Source organism: Oncorhynchus clarkii, chromosome 5, assembly GCF_045791955.1.
Source record: "Oncorhynchus clarkii lewisi isolate Uvic-CL-2024 chromosome 5, UVic_Ocla_1.0, whole genome shotgun sequence".
Classification (NCBI taxonomy): Eukaryota; Metazoa; Chordata; class Actinopteri; order Salmoniformes; family Salmonidae; genus Oncorhynchus; species Oncorhynchus clarkii.
This window is the reverse complement of record NC_092151.1, coordinates 10,328,793-10,346,724: the sequence shown is the minus strand read 5'-3', so window position 1 is coordinate 10,346,724 and position 17,932 is coordinate 10,328,793. Positions and strand designations below refer to the sequence as shown.

Here is a 17,932-nt window from a genome sequence, read left to right as displayed (position 1 = left end):
AAATAAAGAATGTCTTGGATAATTTGTCTAGCTTGTTTATTTTGTTTCCGCTATTGGCGATTAAAGCTTTGCGTTATGTTTCACTTGTAAAATCTAGCTTGAGCGCTTAAATTCGGTCCCCAGGCATTCATCCTGTTTCCTCATTTCCTGTTAAACTTGCCATTGTTGTGCAATGGCCAACACACCCATCCAGTCTTGTTCTTAGGGGTTGTGAATTGAAGGCACGACGACCAACTTCCCACAGGACATTTGAGTATGAAAGTATAATAAAGGTTTATAATGGAGTAACTTGACCAGTAGCCGCGGTTTAAAACAATTTGGCAACTCGGAAATCTGACTTCGGTGCTTTTAAACAACTGAACTCAAACGCACTCCGAATGGAAAATAAATCGGTTTGAAGTCAACCAACTGACCTTTTGCTAGATGACAGACGTCATGATGTTTCCTAGTTGTAGGTGCGGCATTAATTACCGTTTGTGCTATTAAACCCGTTGCTTATAATTACGATTTAGTTTAGCTGTAGTGATATTGTTTCGCCACTTACTGGAGAGGGAATTGTATTACTTGAAAGACATGACATGCCATTATCTGCCAAGGGTCTGAGAAGGATGGCAACTCCGCTAGTCCTGTCAATCTTCCTTTTGCTCCCAGCAATTTCTGAAGGTGAGTTCCTATGTGATAGTAATGCATTAAAGGGACAATCTAATTGGAACTTCCATTTTTTTTAACTTTCAAATTGATATATTATTGAAAATATATATATTAAAAAAAACGGGACATCTTCTGTGATAGACTGACCAGGTGAATGCTATAAACCCAAATTGACGACACCTGTTAAAGTCACTTAAATTAATGTCGATGAAGGGGAGGAGATGGGTTAAAGAAGGGTTTTAAAGCCTTGAGACATGGATTGTGTGTCTGCGCCATTCAGAGGGTGAATGGGCAAGCATTATTTTGTGTCTGAACCAGCCAGACGCAGTGGTTTGTGTCAAGAACTGCAACACTGCTGGGTTTTTGAAGTTCAAACGTTTCCTGTGTGTATCAAGAATGGTCCACCACCCATAGGACCTGTGACACACTTTTGACACGTATTCCATGCCCTGACGAATTGAGGTTGTCCTGAGGGCAAAAAGGATGCAATTTATTATTAGGAACCTGTATGAGCTTAGTTCAACTCTTGTACCATATCAGAACCCAAATATATGGTTGTTTAACTCCAATGTTTGTGAACAATGCAATTGTAATCAAACACTATGTAGCATCAAAACATGGTCAATACTATAATTTTTTATATTGTAGATCGTCAGTCCCTACATCCATAGCTCTGTCTGCATTTGAATGGTCACAGATCTCCAGCCCCATCCCTCAGCTGTTTACCAGAATAGCATCGAAATGACCACTTTGTTTGAAATGCATATTGAGTGGTTAGAAGTTGGGGAGTTGGCGGTCATCGCTCATTCTCTATGTACTTTTCTGTGCTTGAATGTTGGTCTTTTGTACTGTTATCTCCGCACTGTCATCTCTCAAGTTCTTTGCCATGGTTTGTTTATTACAAAGTTTCACATTTTGTTATCAACAGGACAATATGGACATAGATGTGAAGTTATCCCAAAAGACCCATACATTGAATTTGGCTCCAATATTAAGATTAAGTTCAAGAAGACATGCAACAAGACAATCTCAGACAGCCACGGCAAAATCTATTGGACGATCAACAACAAGAGCATAGATGAAAGCCTCTATGAAACCAACACCTCCTTTGCTGCGGTGACCATCTACAATCTATCCCTTCCAAAAGCAATAGTACAATGTCACAGCCATTTAACTCAGCAAGTCTTGGGTGGTACCATCATACAAACATACTGTACGTACCTACTTACATTGTTGGTGTGCGTTACTTTCAATACGTCAACGTTATCATGGCATCTGGGGAATTAATTTTACGAGAGAATAAATCATGTCCTTTAATTTTTTTCAACAGGGAAACCCAGAAACATATCGTGTGTCACGTATATCTCACAACAATATTTTACATGTCGCTGGGAGCACAAGATCAAACCCACATCGAAAATAACATATACCGTTTATAGGAAATGGTGAGTTCTGACTCGAAACCTAGCTTCCTCTTAGTATAGCAACGTAGACTGCAAGATTCCCTTGTCATATGGAATAACGCACAAAAGGAGTGCGCTATGTAGGGGATAAGGTGCCATTTGGGACGTAAAAAAAGAGAGCCCTGCAGCTAAAATGCAATAATTTAATAACCAACGTATCGACAGACAAGCTGTCTTCGTCAGGGTATGTAACCATATGTCTTCCTTTTGGGACGTAACCAACGTTTCTGTTTTGTTGTCTCTTTTTGTGTAGGGAAAAGAGCCAAGATGTATGGGAGAGTGATCATTGTAGTTCTGGAACCATGTCATGCACTTTTAATAAGAGGCTCCCGATTCTTTCAAAGCTAAATTACATCACTGTGCGAGCTGAAAGCACAGTTTGGGAGACAATCTCGGACACACTGGAATTGGATCCTTGGGATACAGGTATGTAGTCAGAATGCACAGCTTTGACTCTTTGAAGCAGTTTGCAATCAAATAAGGATGTTTTATATACAGTACCAGTCTAAAGTTTGGACACACCTACTTATTCAAGGGTTTTTCTTATTTTTTAAAACTATTTTCTACATTGTAGAATAATAGTGAAGAAATAAACTATGAAATAACACATGGAATCATGTAGTAAACCAAAAAGTGTTAAATAAATCAAAATATATTTAAAATGATTCAAAGAAGCCACCCTTTGCCTTGATAACAGCTTTGCATACTCTTAGCATTCTCTTAACCAGCTTCACCTGGAATGCTTTTCCAACAGTCTTGAAGGAGTTCCCACAAATGCTGAGCAGTTGCTGCTTTTCCTTCAATCTGCGGTCCAACTCATCATACCAGTGGGTTGTGGAGGCCAGGTCATCTGATGCAGCACTCATCACTCTCCTTCTTGGTCAAATAGCCCTTACACAGCCTGGAGATAGTTCCACTAAGCGCAAACCAGATGGGATGGCGTATTGCTGCAGATTGCTGTAGTAGCCATGCTGGTTAAGTGTGCCTTGAATTCTAAATAAATCACAGACTGTGTCACCAGCAAAGCACCATCACACCTCCTCTTCCATGCTTCATGGTGGGAACCACACATACGTAGATCACCCGTTCACCTACTCTGCATCTCACAAACAAACGGAGGTTTGGACCAAAAATCTCAAAGTTGGACTCATCAGCCCAAAGGACAGATTTCCACCGCTCTAATGTCGATTGCTTGTGTTTCTTGGCCCAATAAGTCTCTTCTTCTTATTGGTGTCCTTTAGTAGTGGTTTCTTTGCAGCAATTCGACCATGAAGGCCTGATTCATGGTGTCCTTTAGTAGTGGTTTCTTTGCAGCAATTCAACCATGAAGGCCTGATTCACGCTGTCGCCTCTGAACAGATGATGTTGAGATGTGTCTATTACTTGAACTCTGTGAAGCATTTATTTTTGGCTGCAATTTCTGAGGCTGGTAACTCCAATGAACTTATCCTCTGTAGCAGAGATAACCCTGGGTTTTCCTTTCCTGTGGCGGTCCTCATGAGAGCTAGTTTCATCATAGCGCTTGATGGTTTTTATGACTGCACTTGCAGAAACTTTCAAAGTTCTTGAAACTTTCCAGATTGACTGACCTTCATGTCTTGAAGTAATGATGGATTGTTGTTTCTCTTTGCTTATTTGAGCGGTTGTTATCATAATATGGACTTGGTCCATTACCAAATAGGGCTATTTTCTGTATATCTTGGCTCAAACGCGTTAAGAAGGAAAGAAATTCCACAACTTAACTTTTAAAAGGCACACCTGTTCATTGAAATGCATTTAAGGTGACTACCTCATGAAGCTGGTTGAGAGAGTGCCAAGAGTGTGCAAAGCTGTCATCAAGGCAAAGGGCTACTTTGAAGAATCTAAAATCTATTTTGATTTGTTGGATACTTTTTTTGGTTATTACATGATTCCATATGTGTTATTTCATAGTTTTGATGTCTTCACTATTATTCTACAATGTAGAAAATGGTACAAATATGGAATGACTGGGTGTGTCCAAACGTTTGACTGGCACTGTAAGTTAGTTGTGTGTGTATACACCATTCAAAGCAAATTAAATGACCAGTCATACCAGTGGACAATTGGATTGTTGTCCATCGTAAAGCTCAATATCCTTACACCAGTATTTCTTGTTTATCTATTGTATTGTTTGTGTAATTTAATTCTGACTTTAATCATCCAACCTGACATTACTCACCCAACCTGACATTACTCACCCAACCTGACATGACTCTACCAACCTGACATGACTCACCCAACCTGACATTACTCACCCGATCTGATATTACTCACCTAACCTGACATGACTCACCCAACCTGACATGACTCACCCAACCTGACATTACTCACCTAACCTGACATTACTCACCCAACCTGACATGACTCACCCAACCTGACATGACTCACCCAACCTGACATGACTCACCCAACCTGACATTACTCACCCAACCTGACATTACTCACCCGACCTGACATTAGTCACCTAACCTGACATTACTCACCCAACCTGACATGACTCACCTAACCTGACATTACTCACCCAACCTGACATGACTCACCCGACCTGACATGACTCACCCGACCTGACATGACTCACCCGACCTGACATGACTCACCCGACCTGACATTACTCACCCGACCTGACATTACTCACCCAACCTGACATTACTCACCCAACCTGACATTACTCACCCAACCTGACATGACTCACCGACCTGACATGACTCACCTGACCTGACATTACTCACCCGACCTGACATGACTCACCCGACCTGACATGACTCACCCGACCTGACATGACTCACCCGACCTGACATGACTCACCCGACCTGACATTACTCACCCGACCTGACATTACTCACCCGACCTGACATTACTCACCCGACCTGACATTACTCACCCGACCTGACATTACTCACCCGACCTGACATTACTCACCCAACCTGACATTACTCACCCAACCTGACATTACTCACCTAACCTGACATTACTTACCCTGTTTTTCAAGTGAAAATTGACCCTCCAAAGAATGTGCGGGTGGTTCCTCTCCCTGCTCATCTAAGGGTTGAATGGGAAAGACCAGGAGGCACAGCATTTCTTGACCAGGTCATACACTGTCAAGTCAAATATGCCAAGGTACACTGCTCATTTATTCAATGTTACGTTGTCTGTGATTTATTTGTTGCTTAGTGCAATGTGCTATTTTCCCGGACTAGTTGGAAGTTAACATGACAGTTTTTTTTTTTTTGGCCTCTCATATCTTTGTTTCTTCTCTCTGTGTAAATGTCCAGCATGTAATGGATACATCTATGAACACAGTGGCCAAGACAGCCTCTGTCACTTCTGATGAAGTGGAGTCATGCACCAACCATACAGTGTCTGTCCGCTGTGCTTTAGACAAGGCCCCCTGGAGTGAATGGAGCAGGCAGGTGACAGTACTGTCCTCTCTCAACGGTAAGAAAACATAAAGCTTAAAGTTTTTTTTTTTTTTTAAATCTACCCTTTCAGAAGGCATGTTTGAGATGATAGATATATGTCTCAGAGTACTGATCTAGGATCAGCTCCCCCTTGTCCATGTAATCTTATTAATTATGCTCTAAAAGGCTAAATGTGATCTAGGATCAGCTCTCCAACTCTGAGAGGCTTTGATGTCTCTGCCGTCTGTTTTGTTTTTCACTGTTAACATTTTGAGGTCGTTGTAGACATGAATTTGAATGCACATATTTTGCTGTGCTTGAAGAATGAGTCGTTAGACCTTGATTGAATAGCACACACTGTCTGTGTGTTTGTCATGCACCCTTATCAAACGTTATCATGTACAAAAAAAAAGAAATTGCTGTAAGCTTCCTCACATTATAATCTGCCATGGTTTGATAGAGATAAGCAATGTGGCTGAAACAATTTCATCAACCCAGTTGTCTCATTCGATGAGAAATAATAGGAAGGATGCATTTTGAAAGTCTTTTAAACAGTGCTGTGGTCTGAGTCTAGTTGGTGGCGTAGGGTTTGTGAAATGGATTGTGGTGAGAAACATTGTGAACTAATCACCCATCACCGTTTTCTGGAACACATTAGTCAGCCGCAGTATGCTTTCAGTTTGTCTTAATATTGAATGCTACGTTTCAGTTTCAGTCTTAGTATTGAATGTTACTACACATTCTCCGACAGTACATCACAAAATGACGTGTTTATTATAACTAGGCTAAACTCTGTCTAAACTCTATTATTTCTATGTCAACAGTGAGCACAGTGCAGTTGGACCTGTGGAGGAAGATGGATGCACCAGACAACACTGGGACTAGAACAGTGCACCTGATGTGGAAGGTAGGGAGCCTATGAAAGGAAGCTTATGTATGGCACTTTACATAATCAAAATTATAAACTGGGTGGTCCGAGCCCTGAATGCTGATTGGCTGACAGCCGTGGGATATTTAAGCAATAAGGCACTAGAGGGTGTGGTATATGGCCAATATTCCACGGCTAAGTGCTGTTCACATGCACGACACAAGGCGGAGTGCTAGGACACAGCCCTTAGTCGTGGTATTTCGGCTCTATATCACAAACCCCAGAGGTGCCTTATTGCTATTATAAACTGGTTACCCACGTAATTAGAGCAGTAAAAATACATGTTTTGTCATACCCGTGGTATACGGTCTGATATACCACGGTTCTCAAAAAAAGTTTACGATTTTTTGTTGTTGTAATTTGGGTAATTAACAGATCATATATGGTAATCTAGGTATGGTACCTTTGGTAATTTATACTTTAAATTATGTTTTCTTCTATAGTACATTTTTTTTAAATATATTGTCCATTGATTTCTAGTGGATAGACCATATGGTTCAAGAGGAAAGCCTAATTAATGAAAAACGAATCTCATCAACATTAGCATTATTTTCAATTAACTCTGCAACTCTTCCAAATGTACTTTTTACATAATTTTCACCAGTTTGACACCAAAACATTTACAACAAAGACATACTACTTTTATATTTTATTTATTTAACCTTTATTTAACTAGGTAAGTTTAATTAAGAACAAATTCATATTTACAATAAACAGTGTAAATAGTATAAACAAAGGATATCTTTATTCCCGCCAATGTTGAAACCCTCATATTTGGGCTCCCAAGTGGTGCACTGCATCTCACTACAGTCCCTGGTTCGAATCTAGGCTGAATCACAATTGGCCAAGTGTCGTCCGGGTTTGGCCGGAATTTGTTCTTAACTGACTTGCCTGGTTAAATGTAAGGGAAATGTAAAAATTAAACACCAATGCTATTCACCAAAGTGCCAGAGGTCATTACAGACAGCTGTGATAATCTGAAGTACCCAAAAAGGCCACTAGATATCGTGTGATAAATTCCTTGAGAAACAGGAAAAAGATGCAATCAGATGCAAATGTATTTTAAAGCTGAGCTTTCAGTCAACCTGATGAAGGTCGACTTGACTGGAAGCTCAGCTACAATTAAATACATTTGCATCTGACAGGAAGTGTGCAGAGACTTTTTCCTGTTTCTCAAGTTTTGCCTCCAGCACATTCACTAATCAGCTGTGGGTCTGCGGTAGATTCTGCCTATTATCTACATGTGATAAATTCCATCAAATACTTTAACTTTACCAATCAGCTTACTGATTAACTTCGAAAGGTACCAGTAATACCCCCCCCCACCTACCCCCCCACATTGTAACCCTACTAAGAAATATGAGTAAATCTCAAACCTTACTCAAAATATATATATTTCTTTCTAAATGGGGATGATTCAGACTGGGTGTGACGTATTTTCTAACTTCCTCTTTTCTACTTTGTACAGAGCATCTCCCATGCATGCAAGGCCATCGATGGATACAGGCTGACGTACATGGCTGATGAAAAGCACATGCCTGACAGACATTTGGACACCGTTGTGGATAAGGCTTCCATCACTGTGGACCAGCGGGCATACAGAGTCACTCTCGCTGCCTATCGCGGCGACACCACGTTTTCTGAACAGTCAATCTATGTACCAGCCGTGGGACAAAGTTAGTTGCTATATTTGACACATATTCAATATGATTTGCCAGTTATCCTGTTTAATATCATGTGACTCATTGCAAAGCTATTAGCTAGCAGATATGAGTCATATCTATCATGATCCATTTATACTACCAGATAGATAGGTACATCACACTATCTCACTAGAGTCTTTATAATACAGACACTACTGCTACACTAAACTCAATGTTTCAACAAAAGCCTCTAACAATTTTAAACTACTAAACTTCTTCTACTTTCATAAAAATTCTTCTGGACAGTTGAAGAAAGGCACAGTTTTCCTGTAGAAAAAGTACCTGTCCTTGTTTGTTATTTACAGTGTTATTTAGAAGTGGTTTTAAGCCTCTGTGTACTACAGTGTCACATTCATATGAGTTTATGTGTGTCAGGTCTCCCCCAGGTTAGGGGCGCCCAGGCCTCTGCCTATGACGGTGGCATCCAGGTCAACTGGGTTGTTCCTCCTCTCTACCGTGTCCATGGCTACGTCATAGACTGGACCACCAATGGAGATTCATACACCTGGCTACAGAGCCAAGACACTCACATCACATTGACTGGTGAGCTGGGATTCTAAAGAATGGATGGACGGGTGGGTCGATGGACGGGTGGGTCAATGAACGGGTGGGTCGATGGGGGGGTGCCGATGGGTGGGTGGGTCGATGGACGGGTGGGTCGATGGGTGGGTGGGTCGATGGACGGGTGGGTCGATGGACGTGTGGGTCGATGGGCGGGTGGGTCGATGGGGGGGTGCCGATGGGTGGGTGGGTCGATGGACGGGTGGGTCGATGGGTGGGTGGGTCGATGGACGGGTGGGTCGATGGACGGGTGGGTCGATGGGCGGGTGGGTCGATGGACGGGTGGGTCGATGGGTGGGTGGGTCGATGGACGGGTGGGTCGATGGACGGGTGGGTCGATGGGCGGGTGGGTCGATGGACGGGTGGGTCGATGGGTGGGTGGGTCGATGGACGGGTGGGTCGATGGGCGGGTGGGTCGATGGACGGGTGGGTCGATGGACGGGTGGGTCGATAGACGGGTGGGTCGATGGACGGGTGGGTCGATGGACGGGTGGGTTGATGGGTGGATGTATAGTTGGATCCTGATTATGTTACTTTATGTAACTTTACATTGACATTGGAGTGCTTGACATGACTCGAGGTTTGAGTTTAATTTTCTACTGTGGTCATTAGGAATTATTTTAATTGTTTTGCTGTGGTTTCTCTATGGGTTTGAATAGACTCATAGAATGTGCATTAGAGGAAGATCCATTGAGCTTGTTGTTGATGTGGTGAAAGATAAACAGAAGGCTTTTAGATGGATCAAAAATCTAGTCAATCTTTATTGGTGGAGTACACAGAATTACAGATGTTATCGCAGGCCCAGCGAAATGCTTGTAATTCTAGCTACAATTAGGTATTACACCTATCAATGTTTTTGTTTTTATATGATGAGCCGTGACTAGAATACATTATATACATATAAAGTGGGTAAAACAGTATGTAAACATTATTAAATCAACTGGTAATATTGTGTGTATTACATCCCAGATTAAATGAACACCACTCCTCCTGTTATCCCAGTAAACAATTGGAGGAATCTACTTTGGGATGTTTTCATTTTCTCCCTCCCTCTCATAGGCCTGCAGCCTTTTAAACTATACAACATCACAGTAACTCCACTCTACGATGACAAGACAGGACTCGAAAAGGTCATTCAGATCTGCTCAGTACAAAGAGGTACCGTTCACACTTTCCTCTCTTTCTATTGGTCCTTTGGGGTAATGGCTATGTATCTTCATATTCTTATTTATTAAAATTATTTAAATGTTTTAATTGTATCTGTCCCAAATAAATGGGTTACTAAATCAGATTTTCTTGATCGACTCAGCTCCAGGGAATATCTCCTCTGTCGATGTACACGTTCAAGACAAAAGTGCTCAGGTCAAATGGACTGCTGTGCCTCAGAGCCAATGTAGCGGTGATGTCGTCAACTACACTGTGTTCTACAAGACTGAAACACAACCAGAGCTGAGTAAGTCTCCTGAAACATTGTTTCAACTTTGTTATAACGGCATGTCGACTGTACCGAGTGTCATTTCTTGTTGTTTTTCCTCCCCTCTCAGATTTGACAGTAAATAGCCGGAAACAGGGAGTGACTTTGGAGCCTCTCCAACCAGACACCAGATACAGTGTCCATGTTATGGCCAGAGCTGTTACTGGGGCAACCAATAGCAGCGTCATTCACTTCACAACGAGCAGATACGGTAAGGTCATGTCTGTAGGCTTCACCCACCATCTGATAGTATCTCATGGTAACACAGATTGACACTTTAAAGGTCTCTTTATGGTGCTACATATTCATTCCATGTATCCACTTTGAAGCACAGGGTTATAGTAGCAAATGTTCTAACCATAGAATTACAGTTACTAAAACGGACATTCAAGTCGATCTTCCGTGCAGGCTGGACCTGCGGCCATCTTGCGTGCACTCGTCTGTACCAGTGGTTTTAATTCTGTGGTTTTCTGACATATTCTAACTAAGCATTTTGCCCCATGCATACACTACTGCTCAATTGTCCAAAAACAGTATTTGCTGTTGTATTCCTTCATCATAACGTCTCTGTGTCTGTCCCATCAGGCAGGACCTTCATCATAATGTCCTGTGTCTTCGGTGGTATCGGCGTCATCATCGTCCTAGTCACTGGACTCTTCTGCGTCGTTCAGTATGTTCTGCCGTAGATCTCAGAACCTTTTTAAAGCTGCAGATGTTCTTCCCTATATATGTAAATGGTTGTGTTCCAAATGGCTCCCTATTTAGTGCACTGCCCATCACTCACTTCAAGTCAATTATGTCAGACAAGTCAGATGATTGGATGTTCTATGTAACATTGGTTAACTGATCCCTAGGTGGAAACGATTTAAGGGGAAGATAGTGCCCAACCCCGGTCTCAGCTCCCTGAAATTCTGGTCTTCACAGGATTGTCATAAGGTAAACATGATAATGACATGATCATCTTTTTATATTGTATCAATCAATCAAATGTATTTATAAAGCCCTTTTTACATCAGCCGATGTCACAAAGTCCTATACAGAAACCCAGCCTAAAACCCCAAACACAAAACACATTCCATTTAGCCCTATCCTATAGTATAGACAATGGATACTGTATTGAACATGTCCTTCCATTTCACTTGTCTGAAGAAAAGGGATTTGATATACATTTCATTTGTTACATTTCAACACAAATCTTTCACTTTATGACTATTACTTATGGATTAAACCGTTTGTGTTCCGATTGGCTCATTCAACCCCCTTCCTCTCTCCCCTGTAACTAGTCCCCATGTTCTCAGTCAACATACCTGCTGAAATAAATCAAATGTTGGTCTTCATGTTGGCTCAATAGGCTCCAGTTTCCATCGTCCCTACTGTCTTCACCATTCCTTTTTGGAAATATGTCCTTGTCACCCCACAGATCCAACCCTTTAACAACCCGTCTGAACTCGAGACCTTCTGTGAGATGATCTACCCCTGTGAGGTGAATACCATAACGGACGACATCATGGGGTCAACCTCTACAGAAGACGGGGACATACAGGACATGGGCAAAGAGACAGTCTGTGACCAGACAGAGAGATGGAGCTCTGGCTTCAGTAGCAGGACCTTCTGTGACAGCCAACCCAGAGAGGAGAGCAGTAACCTGGGCCTGGCCCCAACCCTCCTCCCTTTACTGTCTCAACAAGACGGAGAAATCAACCTGCTGGAGTCAACTACCTCTGAGGACTCATCATCAGAGCCATCAGACCTCCAGGCCTCCGAGAGCTGTCCCGTCAACCCCTACAGGCTGCAGACGCCAGGGGAATGCCCTGTGAGGTTGGGGCTGGGGGGAGGCGAGGCGACGTCGGGCACCACAGAGGAGAGTAGGAGCCTGTTGGACACGCAGCAGCATAGCAGCATAGCTCCTCTCACTGCATACGTCACTCTGGACATGTTTGAACACAGGGTGAGGGTCAAGTAAACGGACATGAACACACTCCTGAATCCAGTGGACTTCTCAGTCTTTCCTAGAACCTTTTATTCATTCAGTTTTAATGTCTCATATATGCTATTGTGTTTTTGTGTTAGTGGTACTTTGAAATATCCATTTTGTAATTATACTTGAGTGACAATTTGTACAGTATGTGTATTTGTAGATTGTAAAGGTGGATAGATATCAGTTCTTTAAATTTGACTCATAAATATCAATCTATACTGTTGTATGTGGTAGACTATATCTCATCAAATGTTTTAGTTTCTTGTCGTTGAGAAGGACTGCTGTTGGTACAATTTAAGCGCTTCCCCTTCCCGTCCATTACCAGTATGCCGTTTGGTTTGGGGGGAGGGCTGTTGCAGCACCACTTCCTAAAAACAGAAAGCAAGTGTGCCAAGATGGAAATACTTCAGTAACAGGGTCAAAGCAAGGCTTCATGTCTCTGAGTTACTGGCTGGGTGGTAGCCTAGCGGTTAAGAAGTTGGGAAAGTAACCAAAAGTTTACTGATTCAAATCCCAGAGCCGACTAGGTAAAAATCTATGGATGTGCCCTTGAGCAAGGCACTTAACCCTAATTGCTCCTGTAAGTTGTTCTGGATAAGAGCGTCTGTTAAATGACTCAAAAGTAGAATGTAAATGTTTGTGTCCCAATTGACACCCTATTCCATATAAAATACATTACTTTTGACTAGGGCTCGTAGGTCTCAGGTCAGAAGTAGTGCTCTATATAACTATTAGGGTGCAATTTGGGACACACCCAGTGACTAGAGACATTGAAGCCCATCCTTGATTTGACCCTGTACTGCTCTTTAAAATAACATCATTCACTGGGTCATGGGAAAGAAAAAACTAAATCACTCCAAGTCTATGATCTGCCCGATGACATTTTATTGAATAATAACTTATTTTTTAAAATAATGTTAGGAATGGGAGCCAAGCAAAATCACATGTTTTAGTCTCTGACAGACTAATATATTCTGTTCTATTAATGTTGAATGTCTCACTGAATGTAAAGCACTCTTCACTTTGTAAAATGATGCAGACAGAAGAGGGAGGCATTTCATTTGTTTTTCATAACAATTTGACAAGTTATACATGCACTTTTCAGTATACACTGAGTGTACAAAACATTAGGAACACCTTTCTAATATTGAGTTGCGCCCCCTTTTGCCCTCAGAACAGTCTCAGTTCCACAGGGATGCTGGCCCATGTTGACTCCAGTGCTTCCCACAGTTGTCAAGTTGGCTGGATATCCTTTGGGTGGTGGACCATTCTTGATACACATGTTGAGTATGAAAAACCCAGAACCGTTGCAGTTCTTGAGACAAACCAGTGTGCCTGGCACCTACTACCATACACTGTTCAAAAGCACTTAACTCTTTTGTCTTGCCCATTCACCCTCTGAATGGTACACATACACAATCCCTGTCTCAATTTCCCATGGCTTAAAAATTTCTTTAACCTGTCTCCTCGCCTTCATTTACACTGATTGAAGTGGGTTTAACAGGTAACATCAATAAGGGATCATAGCTTTCACCTCATCAGTCTATGTCATGGAAAGAGCAGTTGTTCCTAATATTTTGTCCTCTGTGTACAGGGCTCTAGTCAGAAGTAGTGTATTATATAAGGATTAGGGTGCATTCTGGGACGTAGCCAGTGATTAGAGACATGAAGCTCACCCTTGTTTTGACGCTATACTGTTCTTTACAACAAAAAATATAATTCACAGAGTCCTCACTCCAAGTCTATGGTCTGCCTGATGACATTTTGTGGCATAACAAAATGTTCTAATGTGACGGAGCGTAACAAAATCAGAATTTCTGACTTATTAATATATTTGGTTTTATTCTATTAATGAAGTTCTTGTTGGGAAAAAAAGACCTCTAAAGATGCAGGAAACTGCCAAAATAAAGGAAACACTTCAGTAAATGAGGGATACAAAGCAGGTGCTTCCACACAGGTGTGGTTCCGGAATTAATCAATTAACATCCCATCACACTTAGGGTCATGTATAAAAACGACCAGTTTCCCATTATTTTGGCTACCATGGCTAGAAGAGATCTCAGAGGCTTTGAAAGAGGGGTCTCACAGGACCATAGGGGGTTAAAAGGTGTGTGTCTCAGTCACCACATTTCAACCCAATTAAACACTTCTGAGAGATTCTGGAGGTCCGTCTGAGACAGCGTTTTCCATCACCAACAAAACACTAAATTATGGAAATTCTCATATAACAATGGTGTCGTATCCCTCCAAGAGTTCCAGACACTTGTAGAATCTATGCCAAGACGCATTGAATCAGTTCTGGTTCGTGGTGGCCCAATGCCCTATTAAGACACTATGTTGGGGGGTTTCCTTTATTTTGGCAGTTACCTGTATGCTGCTTGACAAGAAGCATAAACAAATAATTCCTTCACATGGATAACACACAACACTGTGGATTCCTTCACATGGATAACACACAACACTGTGGATTCCTTCCCATGGATAACACACAACACTGTGGATTCCTTCACATGGATAACACACAACACTCTGGATTCCTTCACATGGATAACAACACTGGATTCTTTCACATGGTTAATACTGTTGACTTTGTGAAATGATAGACAAAAATCAGGCATTTAAACTAGTTTATTTCATACTTAAGACTGCTCCAAAAAAAGGGTGCATGTTATGGTTGCATGCAGTGAAATACTAGGCTGTATTCTGCATACATGGAAACGTAGTGTTAACTGAGTGATGTCAGAATAGTTTTCATAAGTAGCAACATTCAAATGTAGGTAAACGTACATTAATTTCTGAGCATACTCCTTGCTGTAGAAACTCATTTGGGAGGTCCAGTTGAGATCTGTACATTCCAAACAAACACATCTTAAACTCTTTTCATGACAAGACAAAAATGTATATATAAAAATTTAAAAAAAGATATACCTGTAAGAAATAATACACAATCTTCCTTTTCAGTACATATAATACTGTACCAGTAATCTCTCTAAATCTGACCTGGAACCAGATGGGCAGGGAACTTACACTGCTTTACTTATAGTTACATTTAACCACAAGTCAATGTCCTTATTAACGGATCAATTTAAAATATAATTGTGTTTTTTTTTAAAGTAGTAATTCATAGAGTTTTGAAATGAACATGAAACATTTTGTAATTCCTGGGTATTAAGGTCTTTGGCAACAGATCAAGTCTAAAGATGACTTGGAGCAGAATTCATAACGGCATGTCAAGTAGACCTTGAATAAAAATTCTTAAGGCATTGTAAAAAGGCAAATATACATTTGTCACAGTTTTTCTACCGATTCCCTACCTGACATGACACCATGTCACCAGTCATACACTGACTAGTGTAGCATATTTCAAGGGGTCCTGTTGTATTGGTTAGTGTCACATGTTGGCTTCCTTTAAGTCCTCTTTTCTATTCTACACTGCATTGGGAAAGAATTCAGACCCCTGGACTTTTTCCACATTTTGTTTCAGGACATTATATAGACAGGTGTGTGCCGCGCGCCTTTCCAAATGATGTCCAATAAATGGAATTTACCACAGGTGGACTCCAATCAAGTTGTAGAAACATCAAGGATGATCAAAGGAAACAGGAAGCGCCGGAGCTCAATTTGAGTCTCATAGCAAAATGTGGAGAAAGGGTCCGAGTACTTTCCAAATGCACTATAAATTCAACTTGGCCAGTTTGTAGAGATCAGCGCCCACTTCTAGACTATGCTCTTCAGACGACAGGTGAAGCTAACACAACAAATTATAAACAGTACAAAGCTCACTAGCTACTGAAGAGGCTTTTAAATTGAGTAAACTTTTCATTGTGAGGCATTACTTCAGTCCATAGACATGGTCCTAGTTACTATGAAGAAAGAAAATATGCCACACTGCAACACTTTACCATTCAATCTACCATCCTGGGAACACAGTCATCTTCATTAGGGCCGACTAGCAAAAATGAGCATTTCTTATTGGACAGGTCCATGTAGCTCCTCCCTGTTTTCTACTGTTTGGTGCCTAGCCCCTCTGGGACATTGCTGTTTGAGACCGACGAGATCTGTTAATTACATTCATGTACAGCATATGTGTTGAAAATCAGGATGAAAAGGATGAAAATCAGATGTTCATCATTGATTAGTAATGCCTGACCTGTGTCTGTCATTTGAACTGATTGAGATGGTGGTTGCTAAGAGAAAAGATGTTATACACTGCCCGTCTAGTCTTAACTATAAAATATAGCGTCTCAGAATCACATGTATTACACTATGATGATAACATGAAAAAGTGGTCTATTTGCTTCTTGGAATGTTAAAACAAAAACTCCACATACAAGCTGAAGGCTTGGAGCCAAACTGTCATCCACTTAAAAAGAGATTTAATGAGGCAAGTTAGGATGTCTGTAGGAAGTTCATGATGGGTGCAAAAATAATATGCCAACGTAATTCATCATTTGAAATCTTGAACGGAATGTCTGAAATGAACCAAGGCACAAAGGCTGGATAAATGAATGTCTGAAATGAACCAAGGCACAAAGGAGGGATAAATGAATGTCTGAAATGAACCAAGGCACAAAGGAGGGATAAATGAATGTCTGAAATGAACCAAGGCACAAAGGAGGGATAAATGAATGTCTGAAATGAACCAAGGCACAAAGGAGGGATAAATGAATGAAGTGAGACGACTTCGAACTAAAGTCACCATTTGTTCTCCTCTCCTAACACGGTTGCCTGTGGCCCCTCAGCTGAGGCATATAGCTAGGAACGGGGCCTGGCTGTCCGTCAGGGGACTGTCCCTCATCTGTGGGCGTGGTCTGTTGTGACCCCTCCTCCAGAGGGCAGAACCGGAGCGAAGCCAACCCCTGCTCCTCCATCTCCAGCTGGTTCCTGTCCCCCGGGTCTCTGCTTTCGCTAGCCACAGGTGAACGGCTGAAGTAGGGGTTCCGCTGGTGGGACTGCCCACTGCCCTCCTGGTTCTCTTCGCTGTCCAGCAGGGGTTGGGTGGACTCAGAGCGGGCGAAGCTGGGCGTCTGGGACTGTGAGGAGCCGCACTGGGGGGTCTGGAGCAGAGTGCAGGGGGACTGGGGCAGAGTGCAGGGGGACTGGCCTTTGTAGCCGTTGGAGGCCACCACCGACGAGTACTGGACGGTGCTGGTCGTGGTCTGGCCCGAGTCACCGCCTTCCTCGCTGTCCGAGACGCTCTGGCGTGGTGTCGACATGCAAGAAGAGCCGCCAATGCCGCTGCTGTGCTCCTCCGACAGGTACTTGTCCTTCTTGAGCGGCAGGCCCGCCTTATCCTCTTCGCACAGCGACTTCCTGTCGAATACGTCCACCTCCACCACACTCACGTCGCCCAGCACGCTCTCCTTGGGACTGACAGCCTGAGATTGAAAAGGAGGGTTAAGTCAAGTTCTATGTAAGGTCCATTTCACATCCATGTTATTATACACTGAGAAAAGAAAAATGGTCAAATGACTGAAATGGATGCACATCTGCATCTAGCAACATGTGCTTAGTGAATAGAAAGGCATAGTAATTAGGGCTGGGAATTGCCAGTGACATATATACGATATTATCACCATACTGAGGGACCTCGCCTCCCGAGTGGCGCAGTGGTCTAAGGCACTGCATCGCAGTGCTAGCTGTGCCACTTGAGATCCTGGTTCGAGTCCAGGCTCGCAGCCGGCTGCGACCCAGACACTAATGGGGCAGCGCACAATTGGCCCAGTGTTGTCCGGGTTAGGGGAGGGTTTGGCCA

At 42.3% G+C, this 17,932-nt stretch overlaps 2 protein-coding genes across 2 annotated transcripts in view; one reads left to right on the top strand and one right to left on the bottom strand.

Annotated features, from left to right (window-relative positions):
- The first annotated feature begins 165 nt into the window (after positions 1 to 165).
- LOC139408325 (interleukin-31 receptor subunit alpha-like) lies at positions 166 to 15,088 on the top strand. The gene is made up of 15 exons (XM_071152073.1): positions 166 to 663; positions 1,580 to 1,864; positions 1,982 to 2,096; positions 2,368 to 2,540; positions 5,125 to 5,252; positions 5,408 to 5,570; positions 6,358 to 6,440; positions 7,930 to 8,137; positions 8,540 to 8,707; positions 9,785 to 9,883; positions 10,035 to 10,178; positions 10,270 to 10,410; positions 10,785 to 10,869; positions 11,054 to 11,135; positions 11,620 to 15,088. The coding sequence occupies exons 1-15, from the start codon at positions 579 to 581 to the stop codon at positions 12,160 to 12,162; spliced, it is 2,502 nt and encodes an 833-aa protein (XP_071008174.1). The 5' UTR covers positions 166 to 578; the 3' UTR covers positions 12,163 to 15,088.
- The window catches only part of LOC139408323 (interleukin-6 receptor subunit beta-like), a 19,867-nt gene continuing 16,725 nt past the window's right edge, over positions 14,791 to 17,932 (bottom strand). Inside the window, exon 16 of the mRNA XM_071152072.1 lies at positions 14,791 to 17,555. Coding sequence (XP_071008173.1) covers positions 16,893 to 17,555 — 663 coding nt within the window. The 3' untranslated portion in view covers positions 14,791 to 16,892. The remainder of the gene's footprint in view (positions 17,556 to 17,932) is intronic.